Source organism: Oryctolagus cuniculus, chromosome 10, assembly GCF_051225735.1.
Source record: "Oryctolagus cuniculus isolate XC-2025 breed Fujian yellow rabbit chromosome 10, ASM5122573v1, whole genome shotgun sequence".
In the NCBI taxonomy this organism is placed as follows: domain Eukaryota; kingdom Metazoa; phylum Chordata; class Mammalia; order Lagomorpha; family Leporidae; genus Oryctolagus; species Oryctolagus cuniculus.
The window spans coordinates 126,301,172-126,318,219 of record NC_142876.1 but is presented as its reverse complement, the minus strand read 5'-3'; the positions used below and the strand labels follow the sequence as shown (position 1 = coordinate 126,318,219).

At 41.2% G+C, this 17,048-nt stretch overlaps 1 protein-coding gene across 17 annotated transcripts in view; it reads left to right on the top strand.

Moving 5' to 3' along the window:
• The window catches only part of CHL1 (cell adhesion molecule L1 like), a 176,330-nt gene that overhangs the window by 146,873 nt on the left and 12,409 nt on the right, over positions 1–17,048 (top strand). For all 17 annotated transcript variants that reach the window (XM_070050027.2, XM_089305726.1, XM_089305724.1 and 14 more), the window contains 6 exons: positions 1,804–1,874; positions 6,580–6,808; positions 8,011–8,126; positions 8,253–8,457; positions 8,658–8,780; positions 13,852–14,031. In XM_070050027.2, coding sequence (XP_069906128.2) covers positions 1,804–1,874; positions 6,580–6,808; positions 8,011–8,126; positions 8,253–8,457; positions 8,658–8,780; positions 13,852–14,031 — 924 coding nt within the window. The remainder of the gene's footprint in view (positions 1–1,803; positions 1,875–6,579; positions 6,809–8,010; positions 8,127–8,252; positions 8,458–8,657; positions 8,781–13,851; positions 14,032–17,048) is intronic.

Here is a 17,048-nt window from a genome sequence, read left to right as displayed (position 1 = left end):
TGGGCATCCTAACCATTAGTCCAAATATCTGTTCCACATGCTGGATTTTAGCTTTTTCCAAATAGCTCGAACAGATCTGTAAACTAACAGCTCACAAAATATTCAGAGTACATCTGTCTCCTAAGTGTTACGCAAACACTTGACAGAGAACAGGAAGTTGGGACGGTGGGAAACATCTCTCTGAATTTTGTGGTAGTCAAATATCATGTCTAGACCCGCGCCGTGGCTCACTTGGCTAATCCTGCGCCTGCGGCGCCGGTACCCCGGGTTCTAGTCCTGGTTGGGGTGCTGGGTTCTGTCCCAGTTGCTCCTCTTCCAGTCCAGCTCTCTGCTGTGGCCCGGGAGTGCAGTGGAGGATGGCCCAAGTACTTGGGCCCTGCACCCGCATGGGAGACCAGGAGGAGGCACCTGGCTCCTGGCTTCGGATTGGCACAGCTCACCGGCCGTAACGGCCATTTGAGGGGTGAACCAATAGAAGGAAGACCTTTATCTCTATCTCTCTCTCTCAGTGTCTAATTCTGCCTGTCAAAAAAAAATCATGTCTAAGTCAGAAATCATAAAGTGTAAGTTCTGAATAAAGGTTCATGGGAAGGGCCTCACTTTTATTTTTTTTTTAAAGATTTATTTACTATATGAAAGGCAGAATTGGAGAGAGAGAGAGAGAGCAACCGAGAGTGAGAGAGAGAGATCTTCTGTCTGCTGGTTCACTCCCCAAGTGGCTGCAGTGGCTGGAGCTTAGCCAGCCTGAAGCCGGGAGCCTGGAATGTCATCTGGGTCTCCTAGGTGGGTGCAGGGGATCAAGTACTGCGCCATCCTCCGCTGCTTTCCCAGGCACATTAACAGGAACCTGAATCACAAGTGAAGTAGCCAGGACTCATACTGGCACTCGCATGGGATGCCTGTGTCACAGCAACTTAATAACTCAGTGTTTTACAGTGCTGGCCTCAAAGGCTCAACTTTCTGAGTAGAACTTTTGACTCATTGTAAGCACTTTGTTAAGTTTTCAGTGAATCTAACATTATCAACTTTCATGCATTTTGATTTTTTTGGATCTGAATATTTATCTCAACTGTCAAGTTTTTTTCATTGATCTCAGGAGTGATTGTGCCCAAATTTGCATTAACTGGCACTACACATTGATGTGGCCATACGTTGGTGTGTAATACATATGAGATAAATATCCCAGGTATAATTTCCATTTTGGACCGAGAAACAGCACTTATGGCAATAACTGCATCAGATATTGGTGTGATTGCAGTGTCCATGGAAGTTAGCACCAAGCCTCAAGCTCAGCTCCTCCTTACGAATGGACCTGTCTGAGTACCTGTCATGGGGACATCCATGATGCTGTCCTCCAGCTGATGTCCCTGAAGCTTGGGTGTCAGTACTGATGTTCTGTTTTATTTCACGTATTCTCCTAGTGGCAGATGTTTACAACATACCTTTATAAAAATATTTCTAATAGGAAATTTAATAAAGGTTTAAAATTGAGACACATTTTGAAGTAGTAGGGTTAGAATTTTTAAAGAACAGGTTTAAATTTGTTACACAAGTACATAGTAAATGATTTGCTAACCATTGGATAATTATATTACACTCAAAGAATTGTATTACTCCGAGAACACTGTTTTACTTCTTGAAGTAAAATGTGTATTTAAAAAGCTACCTTAAATCTGTTTGGGAACTAAACCAGATAGAAATTAAGAAATACAATTAATTTTTTAGCCTCTCAGTTTTTCTTGGGGGGGATATAATATGATAACCTGCCTATTGAATTTGCTTTTAATGTTGTTAACTTTTCAGCTCCAGACAAGAATCCTCAAAACATAAGAGTCCATGCCTCTCAACCCAAGGAAATGATCATAAAGTGGGAGGTGTGTATCCCTTCGCACGTTATGCATTTCTTTGTGCCCGTTTTCCTTTCCTTTATGTCTGCATGCTAAGCACAGTGATACAGCAATATTTTCTTTAATAACAAGGGAGCAGTGCTTGTGGGAGAGTTGAGTTTGTGGAGTCATCAGTGTGTATCTTGAAGACCGCTGATTGAGTTGGAGTCTGTTATTAAGTGTTTCAGATTCCTAATATTTCTGTTACTAAGGTACTAGATGCTCTCACATTCAAGAATGGCTGAACACCTCACTCAGTTTAGTGTGTGGTCTATGAAGTCTGATGCAAGGATGACTGCAAAACAGCAGGCAGTGCTTACTGCTCCTAGAGGCCGGGGTGGACTCGGGTGCCATCCTGAGCGCACACCTCCAGGTCTTTGTTCTAAAGCAGGTGTGATGCTGGGTGACTCGTGGCTTGTGCCTTGCTGTAGGTGAGTGTGGTGCTGGGTGGTTAGCACCTTGTGCCTTCTTCTAGGTTGCGTGTCCTGTGATGGGCGTCTTGCACCTCGTTCTGGATCAGACGTGACGTTAGGTGTTGTGCATCTTGACAAGGCAGGGCGTCAACACTGTTGTCTTTGGACTTCAAATTCCACTTTTTCTTGTGCTCATCCTTGTTAAATGATTTTATTCTAATTTTTTTCTAAAATTTATATATTCTCAGATAATGTCAATTATTCTGGTGCCATTTCCAAGATTGTGTTGTTAGAGTGGAGGACCTTGTTTTCCCTCTGCTGCTTGGTCACGGCCAGTAGCAGCTCCACTAACCTATTGAAAGCACGCCTCCATGCACCCATTTGGATTCACAGTAGGCCTCTGACCTTGAATCTGCTGAATTTTGTGTAAACGTTGTCACTTTTACACCTACTGAATATAGCTGATGGATATCCACACTTCATACCAGGAATGATTTTTGGAAGAATTTTTAAAGTGTATTCACTTTGGTGTGCTTTGTTCCTTCATATACTTGTTTTTATACTCATTTACTTAATCACATGGCCCATACCTACAAATTATTTAGTTGAGTTTTTATATCAACAATAAGCCTTATTTTCATTTCAGTGTATAAAAATTGAAAAAAAAAAATGGGCCAGCGCCGCGGCTCACTTGGCTAATCCTTCGCCTGTGGCGCTGGCACCCTGGGTTCTAGTTCTGGTCAGGGCGCCACATTCTGTCCCCGTTGCTCCTCTTCCAGTCTAGCTCTCTGCTGTGGCCCGGGAAGGCAGTGGAGGATGGCCCAAGTGCTTGGGCCCTGCACCCCATGGGAGACCAGGAGGAAGCACCTGGCTCCTGGCTTCAGATTGGCGCAGAGCATAGCGGCCATTTGGGGGTGAACCAACGGAAGGAAGACCTTTATCTCTCTCTCTCTCTCTCTCTCACTGTCTAACACTGCCTGTCAAAAAAAATTTGAAAAAATGAATACCTAGAAATTAAATATATCCAAGAATATTATATTTCCTAGTGGCATAAATAGCTACTACTGCATTGTCTTGATGATTACCTGTTGTGTAGTCTATATCATTCTTTCATTCTTTTAGATGGTGTCTGTCTTATCTTCCTTTAGTTCTACAGAGATTTCTGTAGGTAGATAACATCACTGGTTAGAGGACAGTGACATCTGAGGGGTCTTCATAAGTTCAAAGAAAATGCATATATAACTAGGCACAGATTTCGATTTTTTTTCACCAGAATAAACCTGTCTTTTAATTCCGTTACTCACAACCTTTTTCCTCTCATGTGGACTGCAGGTCATATCTCATATCTGCAGGTCGGTTCCTCAGAGAGGCGCACCTGCTCCACTGGCACCAGCTGTCAGGGATTTAGAACAGGACTGGCAATTACTTTCAAACACATGCTTCATGCCACTTTGAAGTGTCAGTGAGCAAAGAGCCACTGGCATGGTGTGGGGAGTTTAGGGACATTCTTTCATGGAGTATTGTTCTGTGTGGCTCATGCTGTAGGAAGGAGTCAGATGCCCCGAGTTTCCCGAGTGGATGAGCAGATACTGTGGGTAAATGAGCAGACCGCTCTGCAGACTGACTCAGGAAGTAGTGCCTGTCTGCCAGGTTAACACTGGACAAAAAATGGTGATGCCAGGGAACTCTAGGGAGAGACTGGGCGTTTCCAGCTTTTGTCTGCTTGTTTGTTGTAGCATTAAGCAAAATCTAACACATTAAATTCTAACTTAATAACAGAGTTGGTCTTTTCAGCTATCGTTGTCTTCTGCAAGTCACTTTTTATGTGTTAAGTTGGTTATGTGTGCCCACACCTCTGGGTGCTGAAGCCCGACCAGGGTCTGTTTCTTTTTCTTTTTTTAAAGATTTATTTATTTATTTGAAAGTCAGAGTTACACAGAGAGAGAAGTAGAGGCAGAGAGAGAGAGAGAGATTCTTCCATCCACAGGTTTGCCCCTAGTTGGCCACAATGGCGGGAATTGCACTGATCCAAAGCCAAGAGCCAGGAGCTCCTCCGGGTCTCCCATATGGGTGCAGGGGCCCAAGGACTTGGGCCATCTTCTACTGCTTTCCCAGGCCATAGCAGAGAGCTGGATCTGAAGTGAAGCAGCTGGGACTTGAACTGGCACTCTTACAGGATGCTGGCACTGCAGATGGCGCCTTACCTGCTACACCACAGCGTCGGCCCCAGGGTCTGTTTCTCACAGCAGGGTCAGCTGCTGCCCAGCTGGTCACATACATCAGGATACTTCTGCATGGTAGTTCCTGGTGTTCTTAAGTGCATTTATATGAATTTTTAACTTCTCTTAATAAACTAACAAATTTCTGATTTCAAAGACATAAAAAAAAAAAAACCCTCAACAACTGAAAAAAGAAGAAAAAAATCTTGGACTCCACTAATGTTGGGAAGTAGCAACTTTTTGGATTGCTTGGTTTTGTGATCACAGACTAATGGACTCCCAAGGGACCCAGGTTGTATTATTGCTATTGGAAGGGCAAGGAAATCCACCTGTGTTAAAAAAATTGAAATGGAATTAAATGGAATATTGTATGTGGTGACTGTAGGTGTGACAATGTGTTGTCTTGAGAACTGTTTACAGAGCAGATTTCAAGTGTTCTTCCCACTTTAAAAACTATGTGGGGGAATGCAGATGCTGATTGTAGCAATGTCTGTTATTCCAAAACAACATCAGTATACACAATAACATATTCAATTTTTATCAATTAAAATATAAACAAGTAAAAATGTTAGAAAAATGAAATGGAATTAGGGCAGTGTGGCAATCTGTCCAGCTTCTAGATTGGCAGGCATAGCCTTGTTTGGTTCAGCGATCTCCTTGGAAATGTTAAAAGACATATTCTTTTTCTAGAAATTGTGCAGAAAAAGTCTTGCTGGCCGTGTCACAGGTGTCAGACCTTTTGAGGGAACTGTGGACCCCAGCCAGCGGCGTCCAGACCCAGGCTGAGAACCTCACTGCTAGAGGCACCTTCCCTCTGGCCACTCTCAGAAAGTGGGGGCTCCAGGTCTTCCTGGCTGCTCTGCCCTTGCTCCCTCTTGGCTTTCCTCTTTGCGGGGCTCACTGGAGATTTCCTAGCTTCTGTGGCCATTGTTCCAGGCCAGATCCCAGCTTTCTCTGGTTTCTTCAAGGATCCTGGCACTTTATTTTATAAGCTGCCATAGACTTTCTAAGCTTCACTCTTTGCCTAGGAGAAGAGTGTGTAAATGGAGCAGGTTTATGGTCATTGGGGGCTAAAGTTTCAGGTTGCTGAATGAACAGAGTGTGACCTAGTTCACTTGGGGAGTGCTCAAGCCCCCAGTGAATTTGTGTCCATGTCATGTGAAGACCTTTTCCCATGAATGCAAGAGTCAAATGATGATTGTCGAAAGTCTCAGGAAGGTTTTATTTTAATTTTTAAAAATTTTACTGATCTTGGAACAGGCAAAGACTTAAAATTATTTTACTTACATGTGCTGTACTTCACTGTATAGCTCTACTACATATTTTAATAAATTAGACTAAGTCAAGAATCATTATAAATTCTGTAAAAACATTATATGTGGTGTTATCAAATTGCCTACATATACAAAGTTGTTGTTTGTGTGTTTCATTTAAATGAATATTCCCATTTTTATGAAATTGAACAGATGGCTTAAATCACATTTATGTTTTTAAAATTAAAATACTACTTAATTAAAAATCAACATATAAAAAACCAGTTTCCTGTACTAGAAATTCCTCTGTCAAATATTCTTGGATGGTGGAATGAAACACAGCAGAATGGCCAAGGAACTCACGCAATGTAGAGAGGAGCTACCACTTCTTGCATATCCTCCAAAAATGCAGATTTATTTCCTCTTTCTCTTTCTCTCTCTCTCCTGGGAGAAAGATGGGAAAGGATGGCATCAGGTGGAGAATTCCACCCGAAAAGCCACGGGTGGAGGTCCCACTCACTACCAAAGAGCTTGAGGCTGTGTACTTTTTCTTTCTGCCTGCTCTTTGGGAGGAGAAAGATGGAATATAGTGGAAAGCAGAAACAGAAAAATCCAGGCGTGTAAAGTGTGGACGTCCCGTCATGTGGCGAGTGCAAGGACTGATTTTCAGCTTAAACTCACAGGATGATGAAAATGTTCACGAAGGAGGAGATTTCCAGATCTTCCCCAGAATGATTCCCAGGCCACTCGATGGTTTCTGAGCCAGTATGTCTGTGATTATACCAACTACTTTCAACTTCTCTTCCAGCCTTTGAAATCAATGGAGCAGAATGGGCCAGGATTGGAGTACAGAGTGACCTGGAAGCCCCAGGGAGCCTCAGCCTCAGTGGAGTGGGAGGAAGAGACAGTCACCAACCACACACTGAGAGTGATGACCTCCATGGTCTATGCGCCTTACGATGTGCAAGTGCAAGCCGTCAACCAGCTTGGCTCTGGGCCAGAGCCTCAGGCCGTGACCCTCTACTCCGGGGAAGACTGTAAGTGACGCACCTTTCTCAAGTCCATTGCATCTGCGTCAGCGGATGTATCTGAGCAATTGCTTATGTGCAGAGAATGTACCAGTTGTGGGAGAGAAGAAGAAAGGGAACACATGGTTCCACCCTAGGGTGCCCTGCAGGACAGCGGTACAGAGCAAAGGAAGTGTGTTGGAAGTTTCCATTTTATTTGGTTTCCCAGCAAGGCCATTTCTATATTGAAAATCACATAGACCTGGCAACATCACTACACTCATTTAGACAGTGTAACCCTCACACCACCATTAATTCATTTGCCTTCACTTGTCTAGGATCTCTTGAGAGTACCTGCTGCCTCCCCCCTGGGCTCACCTATGTATCAGGAGCCTTCCCAGTGCAAATGAGACCTAGACTCCAGATTCGTTTATGGCACTACACACACCGAATTCTGCATTACTGATGATCATTTCATTAAGTGTTCATAATATAATAATTGTCACTAATTTTTGGAAAAAGAAAAAGGTACTATGTTCACTGTCAGTTCCCATCAGGAGTTATTCTCATTGTTCTTCCTATATCCAAAGTATTATTTTGACTCAAGAATAAGTAGTCAGGAGTAAGAAATGGATTCCTTATCTGTCTGTTGTTCAAGTCCTTCTGCTCCGACATAAAGCCACAGAACACATGACCTGTGGACTGTGTGTCCTGACAGCTCTCTGCTGGATTTGTTCCCCTGCAGTGATCTCGCCTGTGGAATAGAACAGGTGTAACAATTCCCACCCTGCAGGGTTATTCTAAGGGTTGTGTGAACCAGACCAGGTGAGGTTCTTAGAACAGTGCCTGACACATACCCTGTGCTCCATTAATGCTGTTGTTCCTGAGAGTTGATTGATCAAATTCCAACATCATTTTATTTATATTTCTAGTGAAGATCACTTATTCCAAACGGCAAGATGCCCACAGAGTATTTCGCTGGCTGTTAGGTTGTTTTTTGTTGATATTTGCCCACATCTGCAGAGCCTTATCCCTCAGTGTGGTGAGCATTGTCTTCCTGTAGAACCTGTTGGGCCGAGGAGTGACTGTGTAATGAGAAACTCCCTTGGTTTTGTTTGGAGTTCATAGGAGTACATTTCCCAGATTGAACATTAAGAAAATCACCTTTAAATAAGTCCTAGTGATCACAACTGGAGATCAATGATAGCTAATCAGTTGCACATCTCTGACAGATCCTGACACAGCCCCAGTGGTCCATGGGGTCGACGTGGTCAACAGCACGTTGGTGAAAGTGACTTGGTCAACAATTCCCAAGGACAGAGTGCATGGACATCTGAAGGGCTATCAGGTTTTTATCTGACTTGTTCTTGTTGTTGTTGAATTAATGCCTTTCTTAGGGTAAGAACTGATTTCAGTGGCCTAATGAGAGCCTGCCACCAAGGTTGTGTGTTAAAGGGCTCACATTTCATTGCAGATAAGTTGGTGGAAAACAAGGAGTCTATTGGATGGGAGAGTGCATCCCAAAGAAGTGAAGACGCTAAGGTTTTCAGGACAGAGGAACCATGGGATGCTGCCTTCCTTGGATGCGTTTAGTGAATTTCACTTGACCGTCTTAGCCTACAATTCCAAAGGGGCCGGCCCGGAAAGCGAGCCTTACATATTCCAGACACCAGAAGGAGGTGAGAGTGCCAGTGTGATGTGGTACTCAGCAGGGGTGCTGCCGAAGGCCATAGCGAACATTTCCTTTGGATGGTGGCTAATTAATATGCACTTCCAATGCGTTAGTGTCACAGATTCTTTAAAAACTTGTAATCTAACAGGGCTTTTGTTTCTTAGGAATTTACCGATGTGTGAGTGTTTATTCTCTTGTGTTTTCTAGTACCTGAGCAGCCAACTTTTCTCAAAGTGATCAAGGTTGATAAAGATACTGCGACTTTATCCTGGGGACTGCCTAAGAAATTAAATGGAAACTTAACTGGCTATCTATTACAGTACCAAATAAGTAAGTGGAAGTTGGATGGGGTGAGCCTATTCATGTGTCATGGCTGGGATTTGGTTTGTGGTATCACTGAACTGGTGACCACCTGAGGCTGTGGTTGTCAGCTGGCATATGTCCTCCTAGAACAGGGGTCTGAAAGCACACTTAGAGGCCGCACCATCTACTGCCTGTGTTGTAAATAGAACTTATTTACAACACAACCTGGCAGTGTCCACTGTTCATGTATTGCCAATAGTTGCTTTCTCCTTGGAGTGACAAAATCAAGTTATCGCCACAAAGGCTTTGCAATCTGCAGGGTCTGCAGTGTTTACAAAATAATCCTGGGCAGAAAGGTTTGCTGACCCCCGTTCTAGAAGAAAAACCACATGCCGTTAGGTGCCAGGGGATGTGCTTACTGTTTAGCTGAGAGGCCTTGAGAGCTGAGATCAGAGGCAGTAAGAGACATTATGGAGATGCAAGGTGCACGGGACCTCCACACTGTGCTGCCTCCACCTCCATTACCAACCGTAAATATGCTCGTGTCTGCAGAACACTCGGTCGGTGGCTTAGGCAGGCGATGTGGAGAGCTGAGAGTGACTTCTGCCCATGGGTTGCCATGCCATTAGATTGAAAGCATTTAAAGAAAAACTGGGTCATTTTAAATATAGCACTGCCTGCTGCTAAATCCTCAAATCCAAATATCATCTCAAAAAGGAGATTGGGGGATTGAGATCATAGCAGACTTCAGTGGCAGCCCCACAGTGAAAATCTGAGACTTTCTGGGCTCCTGGTGGCCTCAGCTGAGTGGGTCGTGTGCTTGCAAAGACACAGGCAAAGTCCAAATTGGGTAGCATCTAGCATCGGTGATGCCTGCTGTATAGCAGGATTGGTACTAGGCACTGTCCCTGCATTGCATCAGTAAAGTTAGACGTCTCCGAGATACGCACTGTTCCAATTGTGTGGATAAGGAGACTGAGGGATGTAGAGTACACTTACCTGGGGTCGTGCAGCAAGACAAGTGTAAGAGAGGAAGGAAACCAAGTTAGTGTAGTTCTAGATGCTGAACAATTAGCCAGCCTCTAAATTGATTGCAATGTAAGATTTTATTTTAAAAACAAGTTCTTGGAATATAGAGAGAAGAAGCTAGAATATTGACAGTAAGAATGGTATGGTCGTGCTTGATAAGTGGTTTTAATAGAATGATATTTAATGAATTTTCTCTTTATGAACATTAAGTGACAAAGACTTTTTAGGTAGTTTATATTTTTTGTTGCTGTTACATGTTCCAAATAATTGCTGTTAGTATGGATCTTTTTAAAAGTTTTCTTTTATTAACATTTTTTGTTTTTAACTGACATAAAAATACACATAGTTATGCAGTACCATGTGATATTTCAATACAGTCATGCATTTTGTAATATCCATTCAGCGAGAACATATCCATCTCCTCATACGTAACATTTACTTTTGGTGAAAACATTCAATATATCTTTTCTTCTAGTTTTTTAAAAAGGAAAATATATAATACATTGTCTTTATCTATAGTCATCTTGCTGTGCAGAACCCCAGAACTTCTTCCTCATACCTTACTATGGTTTAGTGCCCATTAGTTAGCTTTTCCTCTACTTTGCCCAACATCTCGTAAACACATTCTAATCTGAACTCCTATACGATCAATATTTTTTTTTACTCCACATGTGAGTGCGATCATGCAGCACTTGTGATTCTGTGCTTGGCTTCTTTCTCTTAACACAGTGACCTCCAGTTCCATCCATGCTGCTGCTGTAGGTGACCAGATGTCCTCCTTTTGATGGCTAACTAGTGTTCCCTTGTGTATGTGGACCTCATTTTCTCTGTCCACTCATCAGTGGACAGGCACTTAGGTTGTTTCCATTTTGTGGCTATTGTGAATAGAGCTGCAGTAAACGTGGGGATGCAGGTATCTCTTCCACAGATGGATTTCATTTCCCTTGGATATGTACTAGTAGTAGGGTTATGGGATTGTATCGTAAATTTTTTCATTTTTGGGGGGAATCTTCCATGCTGTTATCCACAATGGCTGTACAAACTGACATTCTCATCAGCATTGTCCCTTTTCCTCACATAGTCACCAATGCTTTTTATCTTTTGTCTTTTTGATAATAGCCAATCTAGCTGGAATGAGATGATACCTCATTGTGGCTTTGATTTGCATTTCCATGATGATTGGTGATGTTGAGAATTGTTTCATGTGTCTGTTGCTCATTTATAAGTCTGTCTCTGAGAAATATCTGTTTAAATTAGTCATGTTTCTAATTGGATTATTTATTAGTTATTTCTTGCCATTGAGTTGTTTGAGTTCTTTACTCTTTGTCAGATGTTTAACTTGCAAGTATTCTCTCCCATCCTGTAGGTTGACTCTTCACTCTGATTATTTCCTTTCATGTGTAGGAGCTCTTCTGTTGAATAAAGTCCCATTTTTCCATTTTTTTGTTTCCTATGCTTTTGGGATTTGATCCAAAAAATTCTTGCCCTTTCAGTGTCAAGGCATTTACCCTGTGTTTTTTTCTGATAGCTTCAAAGTTCCTGATCTTATATTTAGGCCTTCAATCCATTTTAGGTTGATTTTTATACATGGTAAGATATAGAGGTCTACTTTGATTCCTCTGCATGTGACTGTCCAGTTTTCCCAGCACCATTTGTTGAAAAGGCTATCCTTTGTGTTCTTAGCACCTTTGTCAAATATCAGTTGGCGTAGATGTATTCGTTTAATTCTAGGGTCTCTGTTAGATCCATTGGTCTCTATGTCTGTTTTTATGAGGACACCATGCTGTTTTGTTTTTATTTATTTATTTTTAATTTTTTTTGACAGGCAGTGTTAGACAGAGGGGAGAGAGACAGAGAGAAAGGTCTTCCTTTTTCCGTTGGTTCACCCCCAAGTGGCCGCTACTGCCGGCGTGTTGCTGCTGGTGCGCTGTGCCGATCTGAAGCCAGAAGCCAGGTGCTTCTCCTGGTCTCCCATGCGGGTGCAGCGCCCAATCACTTGGGCCATCCTCCACTGCACTCCTGGGCCACAACAGAGAGCTGGACTGGAAGAGGAGCAACTGGGACAGAATCCGGTGCCCCAACAGGGACTAGAACCTGGGGTGCCAGCGCCGCAGGCAGAGGATTAGCCTAGTGAGCCGCGGTGCCAGCCCATGCTGTTTTAATTACTGTAATTTTTTAATATATTTTAAAGTGAAGTAGTATAATGCCCCCTTCTTTGTTCTTTTTGCCCCAGGTTGCTTTGGCCTTTGGCTATTTAGGGTCTTTTGTGGTTCCCCTCAAACTTTAATAAATTTTTTCTATTTATGCAAAGAAAGTGGCATTTTGGTAGAGATTGCATTGGATTTATAAGTTGGTTTGGTAGCATGGACATTGTAACAGTTGTTACAATCCAGGAACATTGGGTGTCTTTCCATTTCTTTGTGTCCTCTTCAGATTCTTTCATTAAGGTTTTGTTGTTTGCCTTGTTTAGATCTTTCACCTCTTTGGTTAAATTTATTGCCAGGTATTTTATATTTTTGTAGCCATTAGATTTTATTTCTTTGTCAAATAATTCACTAGCAATGTCCAACAATGCTATTGATTTTTGCATTTTGCTGCAAAAATTTTGCAGCTCTGTTGGATAGTTTATTCTGATAGTTTTTTTTGGTAGAATTTTTGGGATTTTCTGCATACAGTTCTGTCCTCTGCAGTCAGCAACAGGTTAGCGTCTCCCTCTCTTGTTTGAACGCCCTTTGTTTTCCTCTGGCCTAGTTGCTCTGGCTGGTACCTACAGTACTGTATTCAGTAGAACGGTGGAAATGGGCTTCCTGTGCTGTTCCAGATCTTTCAACTTGTCACCACTTCACAGGATGTTAATTGTTGGCTTGTTAAATATGGCCTTTCTTATGTTGAGGTGTGTTTCTTCTATACCAAATTTACTAGAGTTTTTATCATGGAGGATTGTTGGATTTTATCAGATACATTTTTTGCGTCTTTTGAGGTGATCATGTGACTTTGTCCTTCACTCTGTTGTCGTGATACCTCATGTTGTTGACTTGCATACATTAAACCATTCTTGCATCTCTTGGATGAATCTAACTTGATCATGGTGAGTAATCTTTTCATTGTGCTATTGGGTTAAGGTTGCTGGTATTTTGTTGAGGATTTTTGCATTTGAGTTCAAGGATATTCTCTTGTATCTTTGCTTTTCTTGTTGAGCCTTTGGCAATGCCAGCCTTATGGAGTGAGTTTGGAAGAAGCATCTTACTGAGTCACCATCTTCCTCTGCCTGTCTTTCTTGAGTTTTTACATTGATCATAGTGGGTTTTCAGTGGATTTGTGTTTTGCACTTGTGCCCTCAAATAGTCTAAAAATCTTTGATGACTTTAATTTGTTCTTTCCGATGTTTGGATGCTTGTTTTGTTTGCTTTTTTCCTTAGCCTAAATGAATGGACTAAAAAACACATTTTTGTATCAACAATTAATGTAATTTGTTTAGTTGTGTGCTCTCACGGACTGAGTCCAGAAGATTGCTCTAGTCCTAGTCTTGCCTCTAAGCTACATGATTGATATATAGGATATTTTTAACTCATGAAGTAACCTTGTTGTAAATCAAGGAGCATCACGTATCAAACTTGAAAGCACAGGGGATACCAGTATATCGTTGCCCAAACTATTCCCCCAGAAGGAGATTGAAAGTGCTTAAGTCAGGGTATAATAAAGATAGAATAATGGGGTTAAAGACTCTCATTTGTATTCGGCGTGATGAAGGTGGTTGGCTCAAGTGTGGCACAGAGATCAACAACGTGGTTTCTGGAGCCAGATGCCATGGATTGGATTCAAATCTCAGCTTACCAACTCCTCTGGTCTGGGTGAGGTGCTTATTCTTTATACATCAGTTTTCCCATGGATGATATGGCCTTAGTAATTGGGTCTATCTCCTAAGATTCTCTGGGTTGATAGCTACGAATGATTAAGATAACTGTTTGCATACCACAAGCTTAAGTAGAATCAAAAATAAACAACAGTGTAAATTGAGTTGTTAAGTACCACGGAATTTGAGTTGTGTTGTCCATGTTTGTTTCTTTAGTAAATGGCACCTATGAAATTGGAGAATTAAATGATATCAACATCACAACTCCGTCAAAGCCCAGTTGGCGTCTCTCGAACCTCAACTCAACTACCAAATACAAATTCTACTTGAGGGCTTGTACATCCAAGGGCTGTGGAAAGCCTGCCACTGAGGAAAGCTCCACCCTGGGGGAAGGGAGTAAGTGCCTGGGGATTCTGTGTGCTGTGCCCTGTAAAGCATTGCCTGTCCCTGCAATGGGTGATGATTGTGTTCTGAATCTGGCCTCCTGTTGTGTGCTGGCGTAGATGCAGAGCTTATTATTAGTGTTGTTCATAAATTCATATGACGCTATTTATGGATTTCTGAACAACAGCAACCAAATCATGTCTTAGTATATACAAGGTCAGGAACTATAATTCCACTCAATTAAAATAGAACGACCTAAGTTCACAAAGTTATTTGCAGGGCCAGTAGAGGGATATTTTTCTTTTTAAAGTGATTCTATAGAGAACACACTTGCCTCTTGCCTTGGTGTGTGCGTTTGTATCACAGGTCTGCAGCATCTCACGTCCATGTCACTTTCCCTTTACCATCCGGTGGTTGATCCCAGATCACTGGCTTGAACACAGCCCACAAATCTACAGTTTCACTTGTACTGTAATTTTCCTAATTAAATTACATGTTTCTGTTTTTTTCCTACTGCATAACCATTTCCCTTCCCAAAGTATTTTTCCAATTATGATTTCAGCCATGTTATTAATAAGCTTTGAATTATAACAGCAGTGCGTGAGCTTGGAGACAGAGGGTATAATGAGAATGGAGTGGGGTCACATGGAGTTGGAAGGGGGCCTCTGTAGGGTGCGGGCTGGTCGGATGTGGAAAGATCTTGTGGAAGAAAAGATGATGGGAGATTGTGGGAAGGGAACCAGAATAATTTATTTATATAATTTATTGTTGTTCAGGACAGACTTTCTGTGTGCTTTTCTCCGTGGTAGATTAGGGAAAGGTAGAATCAATGGAAGAAACACGAGCAAAAGGAGGAAATAGTAATGAAGAAAATGAACTGTGTTGCCATTGTTAGAGATTTGTTTAGAAAATAGTCATTTGTGAATCACTGTGAGAATTTTTTAGTCTCTGACATTCATGCTAAGTAACAAAGGGTTTGACTTTCCTCAGGATTCCTTAAATGCTAAAAACTCCCTTATATGGGAAAAGACTATGTATATTCATGTATATGTATATATTCAAATCATTTCTCCCAGAGAACTCATGAATTATTCCCAGGGATGAATTGAACCCCAAGTGAAATGAACTCATTTATCATTTTACTCATAAAAATTAGACTTAAAATGGTGATTGAAAACTTTCTAGTAACTAAAAGGCTTTTATTTCTCGAGAGTTCAAACTGGGGTCAGGTGTTCAGTATAGTGAAGTCAGAGGGTTGTAATGTCAATACTCAACTTCCATGTTTTTAAGAACAGAATTTAAGGTATGAATATAGTTGCTGGTTTGATAGAACCAAGACCAAAATCTGCTTGAGAAATGGCAATCCTATTCTTACCGATTTTTGGCATGAAAAGAGTCTCAAAAATTGCCTTTAAAATGTCACACTTCTAGGGTGTGTGTTGGCAAAGTTGGGAACAGACGTGCTTGTTTGTGTGTTTTTATAGCTGGTGCCACATCCTTCCTGGAAACCAAGCGTTTGATCGATGTGCCTGAGGGCTTAAGGCACATTGCTTGGCTGTCAGTGGTTGACAGTGTTCCTCACCAGTGTCTGTGCTCTTTTTCAGGGATCTGCAGCTCAGTCTCACAGCTACTACTACCCCTTCCCCAGCTGACCCTCATTTCCCCTCTCTAGGCACCTCTTGGCACATTCACAGGGAAAAATTGTAATCTCTTTTCCCACTGGATTTCAACACGAGCTTTGAAAATAATACGTATTTCCTCTGAGAGACATCTTGATATCACTAAACATTCTAAAAATGATAGCTTTTGTACAAATTGGAGTCCCCCGCTCTTCCTGCTCCGCCTAGACAGCACCTATTAAGATTTTTTGCTTTACTCTGAGAGCAAGATTCAATAGACAAGCATTTTCTTCTTATATTTTCTGATTCTCTTTCCAATTTTCTGATGGCTCACCTTCCATAATCTATGAGAGGAGCAGATGGAGTTAATCAGAAGTCCTCTTTTTTTGTCCTGAGTGGTTTGGACGAATCACTTGCTTTGCTCTATTTTCCAAAAGCTTGCATTACTTCATGATTTACTAATATTTCTGATTTTTAAAGATACAAAATAATTGCCTTCTGTTTCAGTGGTGATCAGCTTAAAGGCTTCGCTCAGCTATGTAACTGCTATAGTTTTCCCACCAGTCCTATTTTTTAATGAAGGCCTTTTGTCAGTAACTGTATGACAACTTTTTATTCTGTGGTAAAAACTCACAACCAAATATTGATGTGTAAAATATACCCACTTAAAACAGTTTCATAATCCCTCACATCCTTATAAAATATATAAGGAGCATATTTTATTTTATGTATGCATTGCTAACATCTTTTAGTTTGTGTTTAGTATACGGAGTTAGTTCCTAACAAAACTGTGAATCAAATGTAAAAATATTGTAGGTGTTTCAGAAATAATGTATATTTTAATTAAATGTGACTCATCTTCATGTGTTGCTATGAGACTATTATTGACATATTTACATACTGATGTTTACTTTTTGGGAGGTATTAATTTCTGACCCTTTTTCAAAGTTTCTCATACCATTTTCAAATTGTCAGTGAAGTCATTCTATTTTAATATACCTATAAACTTGGACTTTAATTTAAGTTGCTACTAATTTCCAATATTTTATATGTGACCATCTTGTGATGCCTCACATCAGTATTTATGGAGAAGACCACGACAAGAAGAATGAGTAGTTTATTACAGCCATCTCATCTGCTGCTAATTTAAGTCAGAAATGCCATATTCAGTTCCCCATGAGGTTTGTGAAAATACAAATTGCACACAATTGTATTGTATATATTTCAAGTTCCTGTTAGGTTTTGAACCAAGCACATGGCCAGGTAGATTGATGTTAGCATTTCATCACGTGTCTCATCTTCAATGGCCATGAATTCAGTCCATTTCACCTCCTCATTTTCAATATATTAAAAAAGAAAGTCTTGAAATGTTGATTTTTTTTGACTTCCTGATAATTCAAAATCTAAAAA